Genomic DNA, 21,056 nt, shown 5'->3' with positions numbered 1-21,056 from the left:
CGACCTAGCTTTTTGGTGTCGTGTACGATGTACATCGTATAGTAGCTTTCTGCCACGATACAGTGTTTACAGTTTCAAACCCTCCCCTTCAAAGAAGGCATGAAAAGCAAGGGACAGGGGGTTTGGCCGCCCGCGTCCCCCGTTTCTGACGCGGTGCTGTCCCAAGTGGGGAGTAAAGACTAGGTACGGCAGCGCCGTGCCACTGCTCCTGTTCCTGCATGTTTTCTTTGTGTCGGTTTTATACGCACGAAGAAATGGGTTTCCAAGAAGAAAAGGCTTCAAATCCAAATTCGTGCAAGCGCCCAGAGAGAGAGAGAGAGAGAGAGAGAGAGAGAGAGAGAGAGCCCAGGTGCTTGGGGGAGTAGCGAGACACAAAAAGCAACAAACAACGTGGTGTGTTCCACCGTCGGTACGGATGATGTTCACAGGGATCTATCTGCGCAGAGCCCTGGCTGGGGCAAGGCCCGCCCAGGAGGGGGGGAAGTATGCAACCCAAACCCCTTTTATTTTTGACGACGTCCTATGCTCTCCATCAATCCAACCAGAGCGACCAAAGATGCACACGTTACGATCAAGCCGTCTCATCTTAGTATGGCCCTGAAAGCTTACATTGTCTGTCTTTGACTGCGAGCTACCGGAGGGGGTGGTTTTCTTCTTCTTCTTTTTCTCTTAAACTTCCACTCGCGGCGAAACGGCCAACTGCCGTCCCATGCTTCTCTGCGTCACGTAGCAGACACTGTGGATTCTTAGGCTTGCAATCGGCCGTCAGAGCGTCATCTGGACCACATATACCGGTACCCAGATAGTCTTCGAGATGGGTTCATAAACTGTTGATGATGGGAAAGGGGGGGGGGGGTAATATGTTGGGGATGATCTGACTTCCCTCGGTGTATTTCCAGTCATGTTCGAACTGGCCCGTGTTTGGTCATTTACCCAGGTCATAGCCTTGGGTGGCATTGATTTCTGCCGAAGTGGATGACAAGAATTTGCTCAATGTGACGAAATATCATCGACAGGAACCCCAACCTTGCCAGGCAAGACAATTGAACCTCAATCCCTCTGCCGTGAGCGGTTCACCTAAGCAGCAGAACGGTTTTAGGGAGCGAACATAAGGAGGACAAGAACAAGGGCTACAGGCCATGGGAATCCATCACTGAATGTCAGCTAGTGACTTCAGCTAGTTTCCGTAGTACATTCGGTCAATATCTGAACGATGGGCCTCTACTGTACTACAAGGAGTCGCTGTCGACTTGAATGTGTCTTTCTTTGTCAACCTGTCAAACGGCAGTGTCGTTTTCAACAAGAGCTTTTGCAAAACGAAAGAGTAGCGTTGGGGCAGAAGCAATGTGAAAATACACAGATGCTAGCTCCTTTCTGTGTATTCACTTTCTTTATCCATTGTGTCATCAGATGCATGCCTGTGTCAAATCCACCTGGCTTTCTTGCTACTTAGCACTCTGATTACTACTTCTCACTAGGGTTCTGTGTTCCCAGGAGGGTCAATGGAACGGCATCAAGGGCAGACGATACGTGAATCGTGAAGCTGTTATACGGTAAACTTTACATCGTTAGGAGGGACAGCTGCTACGAGGCTATTCGCTGCACGGACAAGGGTTGCCTATTAGATGGACTCTGTGTTAGGAGGAATGACTAGCGTTAAGAACATCTACGCAGGTCTCGACCGACCCGCATGCTGTTTATACCTGGTAATGGCCAACTCTCGTCAGTGCTCGATTGTCAACGATGAGTTTGGCCACTCAGAGGCTAAAGCAATATGTATGGAGCCTACAATGCGAATGGTTCGATCGACACAACGTGTAGACACAGACACCTGTAGCCTAAGACTCGAATGTTGCCTTGCAGCACACAAGATGGAAAAGGGGAAGGGAATAAGGATGGGCATCCATGCATGGTATCATCCGATGACGTTATTAAGTTCGAACTAAGAGGCCCCAGTTCCTCGCAACAGCACGCGCGGTTTGTGTAGAAAATTATCGATTAGTCGAGCCCCTCAACCACAGGCATCATCGGTGCAAGAGGTGGCGTGGCTAGCAGGGCAGTCGTAGGATGCCGTGACATTTGTGAAAGTAACCACTATGCGACGGGCAGAACCTTGTCAGGCTTAAGCGTATGTTAAAAAGATTTGAAAAATCATCGATGTCAAAGACTGAAACGAGAAAACCAAGCCTCCTCCTAGTGATGATATCGGCGTGTCTAGTACAGGGCAGCATGAATAATTCTATCAGGACTCTGGTCAGAACTACGATGTCGGTGAGTTGGAGAGACCGAATGTTCGACCAAAGGGGTTTGTGCTTTGCGGGAGAACGAACCCGCAGAGCCAGACTTGGTGTAATCTAGTGCCCAGATACCATGACAGCACGATAGGAGTCGGTGCGGTTGAATAGGGAGATCAAGGTCAAGCCGCCTAATGCATGTAGATGGCAACTTGTCTGCATGAAAGACTCATCATGTGCCGAGCTCCGAATTGCCGACTTTAATTGGACGAAACGTAGTGACGGCAGACACAACGCGTCGTCAGAACCCGAGTCGTGGTTGGATTGTCGACTGCCCCTCCAGAAGTCATATGCCGACGATTAGTCCAGCCCCATTTGGGAACATGAGAAGGCAATCGGCCGAGAGAATTCTGAATACTTGGCAGCCAATACTCGATTGACTCCAGTTGAATTGCTTCTCGAGACTTTCGGCGGAGCTTCGACTTTCTTCAGTGATCATCGTCACCCACAGCTCGCTCGCCCTTTGCGCGCCCAGTGGGGGAGATGTGGAGGTTCTGCAGTCGATCTTTGACAAGCAAACACCAGGCCGATCGGCAGGCCAAACATCCCTGAGCATGCGTGAGGCGACCACTCCTCCAACGCCATGGAAGGACAGGCACGAGTCAGGTATGCTAGTTGCCGATGATGGTAAGAGCCAGTCAACATTATGAGGCTGCGATGGCTTGCGAAGAAACGATGGTGTGGCAGACGAATGGTAACATTTACGTCGAGTCGCGAGATGGGACCTCCGTTGTGATCGACTCAAGCCTGTCAACGGAACCTTCGACGCTGTTTTACGAACGAACGAACGAGGCCCTAGAACGCTCGCTTCTGGGCACACACACACCTCTCATTGCCGAGCATCATCGGGCTAGTCAGTTTCCGGCACGTTCCTCGGTATCAGGTCGATGGCTCTTGCTATGATCGACGCACGCGTCGCTTAGTAGCTAGAGCGTTGTGGTGGCATTGTTTGTGATTCGGACGTTTTGGCACTTCCGCGAAGAAAACGGCAGACGGCTGCAAGGGAAGACGACTATGTGGAGGTGCGGTGCTCAAGTGCCCGCCCGGATAGCGGGAAGCAATCGCCCCTTCGTCGGCTTTGCGCGATGGTACACTACGATGTACACAGCTGGGACTGCCCTCTGCGTAGGTCGGATCGACTCAAACTGGTTAGTCGAGTGTCCAGTGCCACCTTACCAGAACGACTATCGACGGGTTTCCGGGGTGGGCATCAAACTAAGGTACGTTGCCAAGGCGGTCCCTCTTAAGGTCGTGGGCATCAGACCTCTATGGATGAAAGCCCTGCCTGCATTCCGTGTTTGCAGACCGTCAGGCTCTCTGTGTGATGGGTAAGCTGAAGCAGTGGATCCAGCGCGTGAGGACGATCATCATGTTCGTTAAACCACTGCCAGGAGAATTGGTAGCCCATGGCAGCTGGGCAGCTGGGAGGAGATGGGCATTCAACTTTCCCACCCTTTGCTACCACTTGATCGTGTCTTGTGGGGGGGGGGGGGCGTCTCCTTCTTCCCTTCTTTTGTCTCGTTGTCGTCGTGCATTTTCAACCTGGACGCTCAGTCGCCGGCCGTCTTTCTCGCAATCTGGCGCGTCCGACCGATAGTGACCGTTCCCGGTTACCCACGACTTGCTGATAGGCACGGAGAAAATAGCGGAGTGATCATGATAGGTACATGGCCCCTTCTGTTGCAGCCTGGAGCATAAGGTTGCCGTCGTAGGGCAGGCTCTTCCTGGTCGGCTCCAGCGGGGGTTCTCTTCTTCGTCCCATCTTGCTGACCGCTAGCCTCCTTTCCCCTCGCCTCCAGGGACAGACAGTCGGCGAGGGGAGAAGGAGAGAGGGAGAGTCAGAGGGGCAGAGCGCGAACGCCTGCATGTTGCGTACGCGTTTCTGCTTGGCCATGGTCCGGGTACCGCTTTTCACGGTCGTCACTTGCCGCTGTGGATATGTAGTGCTCGTCCACAGCCCAACTGGCGACGAGTGAAATAAGCCGCCTTTTCCAGCATCCAGGTTTCGCCCTGCCCATGCGCCCTTTACATAAGGCCATGCAGCCCGCGCCGAGTTCGATCACAGTGTGAGTGCCGACAACTCTGACTCTGTTTCTGTGTGCTTCAGCAATCCCCGGTCTGTTCAGGGGGGAAGTGAAACCCCCTGTTGCGTTGGGGGCTTAAAATTGGACGCACTCTGGTTGACACCTTCTTGGCCTCCCAATGATACAGCGCCTGCAAGGCCGAGGGGACTTCCGGGGTATGCTCGTTCCTCATCGACCACGACCACGGCTGGACTGACCGCTCGGTGGCCTCATGACCTCATCCCTCAGGGTTACCATACAGAGTACTGTGTATGCTATTGGCGCATAATGCCGCTGATGGTCTGGCCTCTCGGAATTCCTGGCGACATGTGAGACGTATCGGCTAGATCACTCGTCAACGGGGAATCATCGCCCACGGCCAAATAGCTCGATGAAGACGTCTCCCCGGGCTGGTTCCTGGAGCTTGGCAATGATTCCATCACGTTAGTGGCGCCTGAGGCGTCATTTTTGCCTTGGCTGCACGAGCCTCGAGGCGTTAGGAATAGTCAGGAACAAATGTCTCAGACAAGCCTTGATTCTTGCTCCTGGACCTTCCCGAGGGGAAAGAGAGAGGGAGATGGAGATGGAGAGAGAGCTGGCGTCCACCGACTATTCGTTATGCGTGATGTGTGTGCACGGAATAGGTTCTATCGAGTGCAGCAGCATGATAGTCAGTGAACCAAGGCAGCTTCGAAGTGCTATAAAAAAATCCTGGTAAAGGGTGGCGATGGCAGGTGCTGAGGGTTTCTGCGGGTGTTCGTCCACTGCATGCTGCGTGTCGAGTACGCCGTATACGATCGGATTGTATTGCCTGTGTTTCCGTCCTTGAGCCCGAAAAGATCGGGCTAGAACCGGTATAGAGGCGGTGTGGGCACTCCACCTGCCCTGTGTAGACGATCCTGCATGCTGCGAGATTGCTTCCAGCCTCATGAAAAACTCAAAATCCCACCTCCGGTTTGGGCATCAAATGACAGAACCGATGCATGCCCGCCCTCATCACTTTGAAATGCAAAGAACAGCCGAAGGTGACCCCGGTTCTCCTTTCGGTGGATCCAGCTGAGGAACAGAAATCCTTGTCGCCGAGGTGCCCTTCCGATATTGACGGGGAAGTCTTTCGGCAAGGGATTGGGTGAGGGTCTGAAGAGCGCAAGTGAAGTACGGGAGGGGGTATATCGTTAGAGGCAAGGTAGAGGAACTCCGTCGAGCAAAGGTAACAAATTGACCGCAGCGACGTGTACATGTCACTGGCACGAGGCCAACGGAGCCGGCACACGGCGAGCTGCTGGTTCACGAGCAAATGCCTGTCCAGCTGTCATACCATGGTGCCATGGTATACGGCGGCTGTAGTGTGTGGTTCACGGTAGCTCATACGATGGTTGCACGAGGTTAAGCCACTGTCCTAAGGCGTGGTGGGTTGGGATTTGGACGACATGATCTGCAAATCAGTGGATACTCCACGTGAAGCAGCATCGGTCAGACTGCAGATGTCGGGCGCACACAGTTTTTAGCCTGCACGTGGGAATGCTTCGCTGAGGTAGCATTTGAATTCGAAAAGGGACGTGCGAGCATCACCCTGGGCGGTAGAAGAGGAGGGGTAACTCCCTCGGCGCGAACGCCGGCCTGATTCAGTGGTTGGTTCGCTGGGGCATCGCGGGAAAAAGATTAAAATTCATGAGAAAAGGACATCTGCAAAGCAAGTGCACGGCAAGGCGCAGGGATGGCCGTCTGGCAGGTGTCTGGCCAAGCCAAGTTGACCTACGGATGGGCGTAAAATAATCGCGGTAAGAAGACGGCCAGCAAGAGGACGAGTAGGGAGGGAGCCGGATTTACCAGATGAATGATTGGCGTTGCTGAGTTGCTGCAGGCTTCAGGAAATGGGAATCACCGCATGGATACCTGTAATGCGGTCAGAAACTTTGGGTCTGATGACCATGTCCAACTTGTCGTCCCGAGGTATCCGCGCAATCTCATCCCGTCCTTTTCGTGTTCCTCAGGGATCCGAGGCCTAATGAGGTCCTATCCTGTTAAAATGTCGAGGTGGCGGCCCTTCTCCCTTCTGCAAGTCGCTTCATCGCGTATCCTTGGAGAGGAAACGAGAACTCTGAGATTCATTACTGGGCTCGTCACCCAATGACGATCAGAAAAAGCCGGATTCGGGGGGGCAATGAATCGATGGAGGGGTGGACGATGTACGAAAATCAAATTCGGTGTGGAATGCGAAGGGAATGGAATCACAGCCGTCTGCAGCGTTTGTGGAGCATGTTGATTGGTCGACAGCATGTATTGACAACCCCGCCCCTCTGAATGATCATGACATGGAACTGTGTATGGAGGCGAACCCGACAGCTACGAAGCAATGACGAAAAGAAATGTGAGCAGCAATGACACAGTGGCCGAATGTATACAAGATTGGTAAGCACCCCGTTGGTGGTTATTGCGGTGGTTGTGGTTCCCTGCCAGCAGCCAGACCAAGTTCGCTGCGCGCACACCGATTCTTCTGGTGTCTCTGTGCTCTTGGCTCACGTGGTTGCGGGCTCTCTTCCTTTGGGTTAGTATGATGGGCAAGAGTGACTGGGTATCCGGAGCCCTAAGTTGGGCGGTCGTTGGAACAAACATGTACGATGCCGCCGCTAACACATCGTTAGTCGTCCCAAGGATGGATCAAGGCCGAGAGTAGCTCATGCTCTTGGGGACGTGTGTGTGTGTGTGTGAATGTGTGTGTGTGTGAGTGAGTGAGTGTGTGTGTATCGTATCGGTAAGGTTGGTACGAGGTCAAGGCCGTGGAAGAAACGGATGTTGGTTTGGTTTGGCTCCGTTCCTTCGCGCGGGCGACTAACTAACTACCTTGGAGGCCTGACAGACACTGTGCCCCTCCGGGGCATTAACGCTTGCTTAGTCGATTCCCAGCGGTTTGGGTCGCTTGAGATCTGTCGACGCCCTAACCTTCGCGAAAGATCACTCTAGCAGCGGGTTGCGTTTCTTGGTGAACCCCCTAACCAGGATGTCGGGATTTGCCTAGTTCTTTCGAGGATAGCCGTAGATTGGGGGACCTGAGCCACCTTGAAAAACGCAGCAGCCCCAAAGCACGTTGGAGGCGGTTCCTGGCGCACGGGTTGGGACCGGCACCTGTGAACATTGAAGGAGCCACGACGACGTTGGCACGCAGGGGTTGTCCAGACATGCCATAGCAGGCGCGCGTTATTGTATGCCGCGTGTGGGCAATGGGACTTCGTTAGACGCCGCTTGGAGAGGTGGCGAGGGCGACAGCGGCGGCGGCGGCATTTGTCGCTGTGAAGGGTTTGTGACGCATTGAATTATGTGCAGGGCCGGGAAAGACTGGAACCCGTATCGGACACCGACCGATTCGGCCGTGAAGTGAGCGGTGAGATTGAGAGGACCACAGACATGCCAAGGGGCAGGGGGCGGGGTTCGCAGGCGGACACACAGACGACGACCCAGAGGAGGCGACAAGGCGCCGCCGGCAGGGTGACGGTGGGCAGCGGGTAAATGTGTCGATTTGCAAGCAGGACGAGTGAAAGGGAGAGAATATGACTCAACGGAATTTCCCCGAGGGGTCGAGGTTGAGGACCAAGGATTTCCATGGGAGAGGGAAAAGGCTCACCAATGCCCGTGACACAACATGCTCCGTGCTCCGTATTTTCGTGGGCGGTTGCCTCCTTGAACCTTCCTTTCCTTTGCCATCTTTGGAGGGCCCGCTCGTTTGGGTGTGGGAAGGGACCGGGGCCGGTAGCGCACCGTGGCACGCGTGGCGCGTAGGTAGGTGATTTATTAAGGAAGTATCCGGTCTCCGTATCATGTACTGGCAGGAGCAATGTACGAGTACCTAGCCTGCTCCCAGAATTGCAACCATGAAAGAGATATTGAGGCGATGCAAGGCAGGGGCAGTCGGTGCGAAAGGGTTAGTGAGCCAATCATAACCGGGTAAACATCGGAGGGAGCACTCTCTCGGTGTTGGAGGGATTTACCTCACCGAGGGAGCGCAGCCAAGTCGCCCAGTCGCAGTTGCCCGTCCGAGCGGCGCCTTCCGGCCGAGGCCGTGTCACCTCCCCAGTCTCTTTGTCTGCCGTTAACCTCTGCTTGCATACCTGCGCGCCGTCACCGTCACGGCGTCACCGTCACCGTGACTGTTGCCGTCACCGCTGTCACGCGACAGGCGTGGTGGCTTCGACCCATGGTCTCCCCTTCGATCGACTTCGTCCTGACAGTCTCGGCATGTGGCATCAATCGACGTTGACGAATCAACGTGATCTCCACTTCCTCTCAAGTCCTCGGCCGGCATGCACTGCGGCATCAACTTCCAATTTCCTGTGTTGGGCAAATCAGCCTCCAAGTCATCGTCGCCACCTTGAGACAGGGTGGTTGTGAACTGTCATGGCTAAGCGAGGCAACGACGGGAAGAAGAAAAAGAAGGAACATGTCCTTTTCCCTTTCCAGCCCTAGGCAGAGAGTGGCAGGCCACAGGAGTCCTCCCAGGGGTCTCCCAGTGGGTCCCCCCTGGTACTCTGGGAAATTTCTACAGTATGGCCAGCCAGAGGCACACATACATCGTAAGGAAGAGGGGGAGGAGAGGACTGATGTGCGGCGACCAGAGGCGGGGCAATGAGAAATGACATGGGACAGAAAAGAATTGGGGGGGATTTTGAATACAGGGCAAGCCGGCCATTGGAGAATGGAGCAGCAGCTTAGTTGTAAGGGCCCTCAACAAAGGTTGCCTAGAAGGCTGGTTATGCTACCCCATCCCTGTCTGCCCCCCCCCCCCTTTTCCACCCTGTATCCTGTCCTCCTTGCGTAACTGCCCTTCCATCCATTGTGCTAGTCACCCAAGGCAAGGAAGGCCCTCGCTATCGAAACTCTGGCCCCTGGTCTCGCGTTTGGCTCGGTATTCCTGGCAAATCCGCCCCCAGTAGATATCAGCTATGAATGACGTGAAAGGGCTGTCCGGTCCTCGTCCTCATCCTGCTGTTCTGTGTTGTTAGTAGCCGATGACAGGGAAAGGGAAAGCACAAGCGACAATCCCATTTCGATATCGACGAAGCGGCATCCGCTAGTTCCATTCCCGGCTAGCCCAGCCCCTCCCTTGCCCCAAGAAAGTAAAATATCATGTACCGTAGCATAGTAGGTAGGCATTCGTACAGTAAAAAGCCGACCCACTGACTAAATAATGGACGAAGGACAACAAGGTATGGAGCCTCCGCGCCGACCAGCATCGCAATGCAATGAGACGCCACACCCGTATCGAGATGCGTTGCTCCTGTCCATGATCGACTGTCGATTCGTGACGGCTTTCGGCAAATTGATCGCGATCCCTTCTTCACGTCAACAATCCTTTCGGCCGATATCGGCATTTCAACATCGCAGAAACAAGCCGTGGGCTCGCCTGTTAAGTTTGCAATTCAGGAGCTGCCAGCTTCCATGTCACTGCCCCGAGGTCAATTGACGCCGCCGGGTCTTGAGTTTGAGTGTGTGGGTGACCACTACTCTGTGTTCAATTTACGGTTCACCTGCTTCTCGGCGGCCGCGGGCCCGATTGCCTGTGTGGTCGACCATCGCTCCTCCCTCCCTGTACGTCGCGTCGCGTCTCGTCTTGGTGTGGATGGGAAACACCGAGACAAGACGAGCCAGCGCCCGCGTTTGCGCCCACACAAGCCTAGCTCAAGAACTTGTTTGACAACTCGAACTTGCGGGGGAAACGCTAAGATAGCCCCCGAACCACGGATGACTGACAGGGACAAGCACAACATCAGACACTTTTTCTTCTTTAAAAGACACGTGCCATCTCAGCAACGGGGCATCAGCATTGCTTCCCAATTCAGGGGCAATTCCCATCGTCGAAAATCAGGCTGAGGCTAGTAATCTTGTGAGATGGATGTACTTGATCAGACCGACCCTTTTCTTGACGATGGCGGCAATGTATCGCCGCGTTTCAGGGAGGCTCACGCTGATGAGGCTCAGCGAGCGAATGCGGATGTGTTACCAAAGCATTTTTGCCTGTCGCGGTTTGTGGCTCTCGTCGCCAACGAGAAAAGCCACGCAGCACTGGAATCGTCCGATGATTGTTGACTTCAAGGAGGCGGGAGTGAAGAGGGAGTGAAGAGAGTCAACTCGGAAAGGCCGCCTTCGTCCCATCAGTGGCTATTCTCGTCGCAGACCCCGTTGCACCTCGGAAAACCAGCTCCTGCAGTCCACGCGAGTCGACAAAATGAGTGTAGGAAACCGCCGAACCCCTAACCAGCCTCTGAGCGACCACCAAATCAAAGATGTTAAGCCACCGTTTGGCCGCAAGCCCTGAACTGGCACGCCAGAATAAGCTTTGCGACGGCACCATGGCCCCAGCAATATCCCTCGACAAACCGGCAACCTAGTGACACGATTGTATCCCAAGACTCGAGAGCCTTGAGATTGGAAGCTGCGGTTTCTGTTCGCCCTCGGATACCTAGGATGTTGTACAGAATACACAGTAGGGGTTGCACTGCGCAGCGCAGGCAGCAAATGACGGGGCAGAAAGTACCATCCTGCCAAAGTTGACGCACACAAGGTCGGATTCCTTTCCACAAACCACAGACCATAGCCCACTTGAACCCACTTGTTTGTGTCCCGTTGCACAATCTCTGTCGCGGGCGGAGAATATTTTGGTAGCAGAGCCCCCCGTAGTCCCCGTCACGCCCGCCGGGCTAGTGTTGTGTTCGACGCGCCGGGTTCAGAAGTCCCCGAGGAGCCTATGCTCTTTTCGTCTACGGGGGTAGACTCCAGCGCAAGCATTCCTTCAGCTCCGCCCGAGTCAGGGTCCCACACCCGCGGAGTCTAGATCGCGGGCACCACACGGCAAGTCCCTCTTCCATGCCCCTCCCCCTTTGAAAGGCACCATGGGAGGGCCTTTGCTTTCTTTGTTCTGATGGATTCTGGTTGTCGCAGTCTCCGTTTGTCAGAAAGGGATACGGACAAGAAGAGGACCCCATCCAAACAGACGGGTTATTCCATGCCCGATGCAGTCCAGCACAAGTGGGCGATGCCATTCCTTGTTTGCCATCCCGAGACGGCCCCGGGCTTCGTAACGACGGATCCGACAGTGGAAGCGACATAGGGCAGAGTTGGTCTTCTAATGGGCCGCACAGTCAGCAATTGTATAATGTATTGATAGACACCTCCCTCAGAGGGGAGATAGACAGACTCGAACCAGTGAATCAACTGGGACGGACACCTGTTGTTATCCTGGTAGAGAGACGTATTTCTTAATATTCATTTTGAATGATTTGGTGGTCGTGATCGCGCTGCAACTGGCCGCCAAGGATCACGACGATCATATTTTTCAGTGTGCCAGTGACAGATGGAAGAGTCGGCACATTCCAAGACCTCTGAAGCCAGGACGAGGCCAGGTGCAGGGGGGTTCAGTCTTCGCTGGACCTCGTTCGCTGATGGGCAAAATAAAACAAATGAGATAAGGTAGTCAAGGCACCTACCTACCTAGGTATCTGTACCTTGCAGCAGATACCGGCCTACGGACACCTGAATAGAACAGACATGCATGCGGTAGGCGAGGGTAGGAAAAAAAGATTTGGTGGGTTGACTTCCACAAAATCCCACATCATCATCTACAAGCTAGCGCAGAAAAAAAGCGCAGATCTCTGTTCTCTGGGGCCTGGGCTTTCGGCCCACGTCTCCACTGCACCGTGATGTGACCTTTGTCCAGGGGAGTGGGAAAGACCCACCCACTGCCTCGTTCTTTCCCTCATCGCTGACCCTGGCAATGATCGTGCCCATGTACGAATACACCATGTCTTGGAGCAACTGCCCCAAGACTCGAGAGCCCCGAATGCCAAAACTCCGCAGTCCATTTTGCCCCTCCCGCTCCTGGGTAGCCCCTCGCTCTCTCCCTCGCCCTCGCCATCGGCCTCGCCTTCTTCTAATCGCTGTGGCATCTCACGATACCTTGCCCGCTCGGTTCTTTCGGGTGTGATCTGTTGTATCGCTACCTGCCTTCGCCATCGCCTCGACCCCTCTGTCTTGCCCTTTGCGGACATCCACTCTGACCCGCCGCCGGAACATGTGCGTTACCTACCTACCGCAACACAGACCAGATTCAATATTCTCACTCGCCTCCCAATCGCTCCTAGGCTCCTTTCTGACTTCCCATTGTCTCTGTTCCCGATGTTTTTATGGCACCCGCTCCACGAAATGCAGATAAGGTGGATGCTGTTCGTGTCCGCAGTATTTCGACGAATAAACAGAATCAGACACAAGTCCCCCAATTCCCATCGTTCCCTTTCAGTCCACTCGTCGATAATTCCCTCGCTGTCCAGAAGCACACGCACGTAACGCGACAAATCTCAGTGCCACGAGCGAGGTAAAAATACCACCAGCGGCTGTTCCCAAAGTCCAATGCCAGGGAACCCCATATATGCAACAGCAGGCACACCAATGCCAGCAGGACAAGGGGGGAGGGGGGATGGGATATGAACCCACGGTGCCGTTCCCTCAGCTGCTCCGCGGCCGCAGTGTTCCGGCCCTGGACCTTGCCCCATGATCTCCTACGCAGTACGACCATCGCCTACATTCAGCTTGACTGTCGCCGATGCTTGATCGGTACCGAGGCACACGTTGGATGCCTTCACTACCTACCTTACCGCACACTACCATTCGCCCGCGCTCCCGTTCCGCGGCACGGCCATCAGTCTCCTATTCTGGCACCAACTCCTTTCTTTTGTCCACCTTGGCCCATGTACGTGCTACATCTCCCTTGCAGCAAAACCCTTACCAGACTCATCTCCAGGTTTCCTATGCAAGACCCAGGCTCAGCAGCCGTTAATGTGCCCCCTTGGCGCCGCGCATAGTCGAGACCTCCTTGGGCTGCGGCAGACAGACATTCGATTTGATATATCCGTACAACCACCCACGCCGCAATCACAACTGTTTTACGATGACAGATGGCATCTGATTTGTGCACGCAAGCGTAGATACGGGGTATGGAGCAATTATCGCACACCCCAGGCTTCCCTCGAAATCAAGGCCAAGAGCGTGCCCAAGACTTGGACGCCGTTCTCCTTCAGAGGATTCTCCAGAGGAGTGACACGCATCCGGAGTTGCAGAAGCAGCAGCGGCACCACAAGCAGGCCGTGCACCATCCATGATCCATCCAGCTCGGCATGCCGTCGTGTCGGCCGGTAAGATGGCTTGCCACGCCCTTCGACGGCCACCCACACCCCCCTCGCCGCCACAGATGGAGATACCTGCTCGCTGACAACCTCGACCGCAAAATTCCAAAGGCTGGGCAGGGAACAAGGGTCATTGCCGCTGAGGCCATGCTCAATGCTGCGAGCTCTCTGCTCCCCCCTCTCTGCTGCTCGGGCCATCAATCACTGTCACGATAATATTTGTGTGCCAGGAAATGGTGCACAGCAATGCCCAGTGAAGCCAGGATCAGGCCCAATGTGATTGTTAGATCCTTGCCCCCATTTCGTTGCGAGCTCTCTCTTTCTCTGGCTATTTCTTTTGCTTATAGTCTTCGCGGTCTCTTTTTTAGTTGCTCAACTTCCCTTAAGGTCACTCGATGCATTTGTGGCACTATGGAGTGGGACCGGGGGGGGGGGGGGGTCTCAAGCAACATTCTTACAATGTGAAATGGGCAGGTCAAAGGTATCGGAAATCCACACCGGCCTGTCAGTCACACACAGATTATCGGTTCCGCCCACGGCGTCACGGGATCATAGAAACATCTTTCATCGTTTAAAACACACCAGATTCGGCGATTTTGGCGGGCTGGCCCCAATGTTGCACGCAATCGCACTCTTCTTTGTCTGGTCCGGGGGCAATCGACCCCCTGCTCGCGAGTCAAGAGACGGCGGATCCGGCACCGGGCAACTGCAACAGCCCTCGGAAACCCGATCTCCAGGCCTAAAAACGGAGGGGGCTAGGAAAAGAAGCTTTTCGCCCTCGCACTCCGAAGTTCTCCCAATGTCAATTCCCATCGGAGACGGCCGCCACCGGAAATAACACTCGAGTATCCTCATCAAAGCAGCATTGTTCGCGGGTTTCATGACTCTATACTACTTGCTCTCGATGAGTTTCTGGAAAAAGGGACTGGACAAAGGTCGTTTTAGGAGTTAAGTCAGACATATCCCCCAAGTCACACCCTCCCATGAGCTACGCCCTAGCTATGCCATGCTTTGTGATGATTTCAGCCCGGGACATAAAATGCAATTCCAATTCCAATCATAGGGACATATGTTTTCAGGACGCAATGGATTATCAACTTCGCCAGCATCTACGGCCATCCCGGCAGGCTCGGCGTATAGCTGGTCAACAAGACGAATGATGAGATATCCCCGCGGACCAGAATCTGTCTGGCCAGCCGCAAAGTGGTCGGCTTCGTTCGGTTTCTGGGAGGGGGAAATCAATCTGACACGCGACGCGGCAGTCATTCTCATGGGCATGGCGTAAAGTCATCGGAGCATAGGGGGAACGCCCTGGATCTAGACTACTTGGTCATCTTACTGACTCATCCGTTTCACGATATGCGTCGGGCTGCGCAACACCCAATGGGCTGTGAGATGGTGTAGAAGGTGCTGACCAAGAAGATGAGATGCATTTCAAGAATTGGCGTCACCATGCTTGACGAAGAGCCAGATGGCATCAAGTCATTCCGTCAAGCCACCGTACTTTTGGCTAGGCCCGGCATACAGCGAGGGGCGTCGCCAAGCTAAGAGATCCTCAACTAGCAAGTTTAGTTTAGTCGAGCTAAGTACATCGAGAGTCATTGGCTCAAACTTCGAAGCACACATTCTCATCATCGTTCATCTCAGCACCCAGTAGCCGTAGCGTCACCAGCCAGCCAATGTACACCTACAACTGCGACTTCGAGCCTCCTGTCTGCCACTTACCAGCTACCAGCTGCAGCTTGCGCTTGCTACTCTGCGGTCCGATTTTGGAGCCCAGCGGTACGTATCCTTAGGTGCCGAGAAAGAATTGGGAAGATGGACCAGAAAAAGGAATGGATTCGTCCCTCTGATACCTACTTACCTGGCTACCTGCCCTGTGCTTCCAACGTCTTGGGTACCTAGCCAAGCTGACGAGAGAATGCTGGGGTCTGACCCTCCGGGGCAGCTCAATGCCCTCAGCAACAGCAGCCAGGAACCCTGTGGCAGACTTTCGGGGATGGCTCCTAATTCGAACCTGCCGCCTGTCTCTTTTTGGAGATACCTCCATCTTCCTAACCTTCCCGACAGGGATTGCGGTACGTATATCCGTTCCCACAGTGCTCTAGGCCTCCCCACCCTTCTTTTGCACCAGTATCACAGGGCGCCTCTTTTCAATCCACCCCCTCCCCTTTCCCGAGGCACAACGACGACGACAACACCGACTGACGACTAAGCAAGGCAGGGGATACGTAGCTACCGAACTTACCGTCCTTCTATTAGTCTCTCACTGACATCCCAGTCCTGTGTATTCCGATTCTCAAGCTGCACATTTCCCTCTTGTTAGAAAGGAAAGGGGATAGAAAGGATAGAATCAGACATTTAGGGGAGGCGCGCGTGTGTGTGCTTCTTCATCGACTCCTCTCACGTGGATGGGTGTTCTTTTTGTCATGACCCTCCATCCGTAGTAAATCGCCATTTACTCCTCTCACACCCTCCCGGGACACGTCGTCTGCCTGCCACTCACAATCCAGGCAGACGGACAGACTCCTCCTCTCTGGCTCTTTTTGGTTTTTTTTTTTGTCAGGTATGCCAATTGCTCACAGACAGCGGTGCACCGCATCCAATCCAATCGATCCATCCATCCCCCTCCCATCCTCACCCTTCCGACCTTCATCCTTCCACCCCCGAACCCTCCTTCTCTTTCCTTGTCCGCTTCACCTCAGGCTGTCGTCGCGTCTCCACTCGCTGCAAATCAGCCCTCGCGCTGACCCGTCACTCAGGTGTCCCATTCTTTTCTTGAGGGCCTACCCCGTTCTTTGCTTCCCTCTTCCGTCGCAAGTATTAAATTCGTCTTTCTCCCGGGAACGGCGCTAAGATCGAACTCCCCCCTCGTCATAAACTTTCATTGGGTTTACCCCCTTCCCTTCCCCCCTTCACCTTTCGCTTTTCATCACTTGCCTCGCCGAGTAGAGCAAGCGCGAGCAAAAGACGAAACAGGAGACTCGACAAGAGAAAGAAACACAAAAAAAGTGCCTTGTTCTCTTTCATTTACCGCACCCCGCCTGCGCTATCTCACCATTAGCACTATAGGGAGGCACGCTACTCATTCATCACCTAACGCATGTCTGTACATATGCTCTTGCCCTTGAACAAGTAGCAAGCAGCACGTACCTACCTCATATCGACGTCGAGTTCAAGGCAGCTCAAGTATCGGTACAAACCTCAAGCACTCACTACGCGACAGCTGGGACACGAAGAATCCACCCTCCACATCTCTTCGCCCACCCACACACCCACCAGCCCACCTTGCCATCAAGTACTAGCCGAGGCCAAGGTTGACACCCACGCCCCTACTACAGCGCACACACGCACACACGCACCAACACAAGCGTCCGCGCTCACTGCCCATCTCAGTAACGCCTCACCTCAAGTCCGCTTGACCCTACCAGCCTTTCCTGCGCTGTACGGTCCCTTCTTGCTGGCTGCACTGCTGCATATACACATCACTTGCAACACACCATCCATCATCCCTCCGACTGAAGGGGTTTGCCGCTTTGCCTACGTCGCAACAGCTGCATCCTGCCCTGCCCTCCTGCATCTCTCGCAAGCCAGATCAGACAAGAGTCAGTCGCTTTCTCGGGATTCCCATCTGCCATCTCGTCCAAGGTCAGGTCCCGACCTCAGACCAGGCCAAATCCAGACAGACGCCAACCCCGATCAAAGACAAGACACACCCTGCGCTATACGCAAAGAGGAACACTTCAACATCCCATCCTCCATCTGCTCTCCACCCAGCCTATACCCTCCCTACCTCCCTTCTTCTCCTCAGCCAGCGTACCCGGTCCTACGCCTACGGCACCGTTCGCCGCCTCTGGTCCCGGAACCCATCAACTACACACCACACACTACACACCACACACCCAGCTCGTGGGCCTGCCCCCCTTGCCCTATCTCCGATTCTGACGCTAAGAGACCGCTCGGCCAAAACTCAAGTGGAGAGCCCAGCCCATCCATTCCCTACCTAGCGCACTATTTTAGTGTCGCTCTCCCCAGGCAATACCGTCAACCTCTCCCCAGCCAAAGCGAGCAAGAGACTGAGAGAAAGAGAGAGAGAGAGAGAAAAAGAGAGGCGTCTTTTCCGTGACCTAGCAAAGACAACGCTATCCTTGCCACTTGGAGATCCTCGCTCAGGGCCGTGTCTAGCGACTTTGTTGTCATCACATCTCCATTTAACCATAAACCCGAGCCCTTGGGTGGCCCGCGCTATCTTGGCCGCCGTCTTTATACACCATCGTCGCGCCGCCTCAAGTCTCACTTGATCCCCGGTATCACTCGTCTACTACACCATTCTTCCATCATTCTTCTTTCCATTCTTCAAGTACAAGCCCGCTGCCGCTACTCGAAAGACCGCGCTTCGAGCCAACACATCAGCCATTCTTGAACCCGGAAGCAACAGAGAAAAAGAAAGAAAAATCCCAGCAAGGCACCGCCTCCTACGAACCTGCGAACCTGCCGCTGGCTTGAGAACTAAGGACTCTCCGGCCATTCTTCACGATCCCAGACGCTCCGCTGAACTGTAGCATGTTCTTGGTCCCAACGCAACACCAGTTCGTTGACAACCGCGCATCACTACTCTCTTCAGGCTCGCCACAGCTTGGAGGTTCCCGCCCCGAAGCCGCTGCCATCAGCTCGCTTCTCACCTCAATCAGCACCTCTATGGAACGCAGTGCTACCGAGTACTCGCAGTCAGGTTTGCCTTCGCCTTACCCAAGCAACTGCGGCGACACCCGTTCTGAAGGTTCATCTGCAGATCACGCATCTGCTGCGCAATACGCGACTCAGCAGGAGGTCCGCCCTAGCAACTATTCCACCTCGGCGACTCCCACCTCCGAGTACAGCGTCTACCCGCCGTCTGCGCGATCAGGATCCTTCCCTGAACACATTCAGCGATCATACCACCCGGCTAGCAACCATAACGGAAGCAGCGGAGGCATGGCGCAACAAGCAAGCAGTCCGTCTTTGTCCCAGCAGGATGGACGTAACCATCAGGTCCCGATGCCCAAGTCTGACCACGATGTACCCATAGATCCGTCGATAGCGGCGCCGAGTCCTACCTACGCGTACGGGCAACATTCTCCCTACGGTCCTCCTCCGGGCGACATGTCGCACTCCTATCAGCATCCCGCATACGCGCAACCCCGACCCGACTGGACCGGCTATGGTCAACACAGCGCCGGTCCTTTGACTCCCGCCAGTCATGTCTTTCCCCCGACCCCGAGTTCCGCTCCTCCTCAGGGTCGTCCTAACCAGGTGAGTGAAGCTAGCGGGTGATGGTTTTTCTTTGTTTCCTCTTTCGACGTGTTGAGGCGGTCTGCGATGTTGGGCAACCCGAGGACTAGACCCTCTTGAATCTTAACTCTTCTGCATCAAATGCTGGAACACAAGTAGTTGGTTCGGGAGGCTATCACTGTCAGTCCCGCGTCATTGACGCGGGATCGCGGGCAGAGGATGGCACGCGGCACGCACGCTTTCATCCCCAGGCGAGAACAAGCATACTGACGTAACAGTTTGGCAATCAGGTTTACTCTTTCGTTCCGATTCCCGGTGCTCAACAGCACAAGCGACCCCGCCGACGATACGAGGAAATTGAACGCATGTACAAGTGTGGTTGGAACGGCTGTGAGAAGGCCTACGGCACGCTGAACCATCTCAACGCACATGTCACTATGCAGTCTCACGGACAGAAGAGAACGCCAGAAGGTACGTGGCTGTGTTGTCGAGTAAAACTGCAGTCTTTTTATGGTGGACGTTGTCGCGTTTGGCGCGCCAAGCCGCGCACGATCCTGGCGGTGCCAATCCCCCACTTGGGCGAACCATGATATAGGTCCCGTCGGTCATGGTCACAAATTGATCTATATGCGCGGGCTAGGACACCGAAACCAGTTTGAAGGAGAATCTTGACACTAACGCTTTTGGGTCCTCAGAGTTCAAGGAGATCCGCAAAGAGTGGAAGCAACGCAAGAAGGAAGAGGAAGCGCAGCGAAAGGCGGAAGATGAACGCCAGCGCCAGGCTGCTGCCGCCGCCGCCGCCGCCGCTCAGAACGGCTCGGGCGACCCTCAGTCCGCAGCCGACGGCACATCGTCGGCGTCCGCATACGCCAGCGGTCGCCAAGTTCAGCTGCCCCCAATTGGCTACCAGCCTTCGCAGTACCCGGCCCCTCCGTCTGCTGGAGGTGTAGCTCAGCAACAACTCCCGGAGTACAACGGCTCTCACATGTACTCGACCAACTACCAGCCCCAGTCCCCCTATGGCCAGCCTAATCAGAGCATGTACAGCTCACGTGAGTTATGTTACCGGGGATCAGCCGAGCTCGGTGGGCTAACTGTACAGGCAGATAACGGCGCTCAGACGTCTAGCCACTGAGGCAGGCTGACTTTGTATCGGGAATGACCCAACCCTAATCGATGGAAGGGAGAAAGGACTTGTACATTATCGGGTTTCCTTCCGCACGACAACAGCCACTCATCCGCACATGTCCATACTACGAACTTTCACCTTTGTCTCTTTGGGTTATTAGACGCGCGGCAAAATTCTAGTTTACGAAGCGACATCCGACTCATCATGGCTTCCGGATTCCCACGTTTCGATCGAGTACACGCACAGCATGGTTCCGATGCGGCACTTGGCCATTTCGACTGACGTCTCGGGCACATCCGCCTAAGGCTTATACAATTGGCATCGCGTCACGATGCGGTGTTTCACATTTTCCTTTGGTTTTCTTCACCACATAAGACGATGCATGGGCAACGGCTTTTTCCTAGGATCGGTGTGGTTTCTGCATTTACGAGGACGGCTGAGGACAGTCATGATCTGACGAAACGGGTGGAGGCTCGCTTTGGTTGGCCCGCTGAGGCCTTATATTCGGGGATACGGACGAAGCACCTCCGCATCTTGACGAGCCGACCTCGACTTATCACGCAACCGACAGACACAGCAGCGCATCTCGACTTGCCCCATCAGGCAAAATCGAAAGCTTTCCGACGCTATCCACATCGTCGAGGTTGTAGAGAGGAAAGAGCAGCATCTCTGGGAGTCGGGGAGCGTTTTTCGGTTCACCAACTCCATCCATTGCAGCCGACCCCCCTTTTTTTCTAATCAGACTTGGACCCCTCGAGGGAGATGGTGGTCTTCTCGGACGGCGATAAGGAATTTCGGAAAACAGGGGATTTTTCTCGGTAGAGTGCGAAAGCACAGGATTTGGCAAGGACGGACCTTTGGAGTAGCCGAGATACCTACACATACACGGACGTTTAGGGCGTCGACGAGTTGCGTTTGACAGTTTGAGAATGTTTTCGTAGTTGCGGAAAGGGAAATGCAAAAAATCTCCAGCAGCATATAACCATGTCCATTCAACCTAGCCTGAAGCATGAGGTGCCAAGAGAAGTCTACCCCAAGAGAGGCGGCTGCAGCCGAGTCGCTGGGTTTGGACGAACACGGTGTGTAATGTGGGGCTGAGGCTCAGGCATGGAGAAAACTTAGCAGACGG

At 54.5% G+C, this 21,056-nt stretch overlaps 1 protein-coding gene across 1 annotated transcript; it reads left to right on the top strand.

Annotated features, from left to right (window-relative positions):
• Positions 1–18,090: 18,090 nt before the first annotated feature.
• Positions 18,091–19,933, top strand: CH63R_01993 (Transcriptional regulator; the record flags this gene model as incomplete). Its single annotated transcript, XM_018296968.1, has 4 exons — positions 18,091–18,819; positions 19,077–19,269; positions 19,494–19,850; positions 19,905–19,933. 4 exons carry the CDS (start codon positions 18,091–18,093, stop codon positions 19,931–19,933), a joined length of 1,308 nt encoding a protein of 435 aa, XP_018161784.1.
• Positions 19,934–21,056: the final 1,123 nt, after the last annotated feature.

Source organism: Colletotrichum higginsianum, chromosome 2, assembly GCF_001672515.1.
Source record: "Colletotrichum higginsianum IMI 349063 chromosome 2, whole genome shotgun sequence".
NCBI lineage: Eukaryota > Fungi > Ascomycota > Sordariomycetes > Glomerellales > Glomerellaceae > Colletotrichum > Colletotrichum higginsianum.
This window is presented reverse-complemented; position numbering and strand designations above follow the sequence as displayed.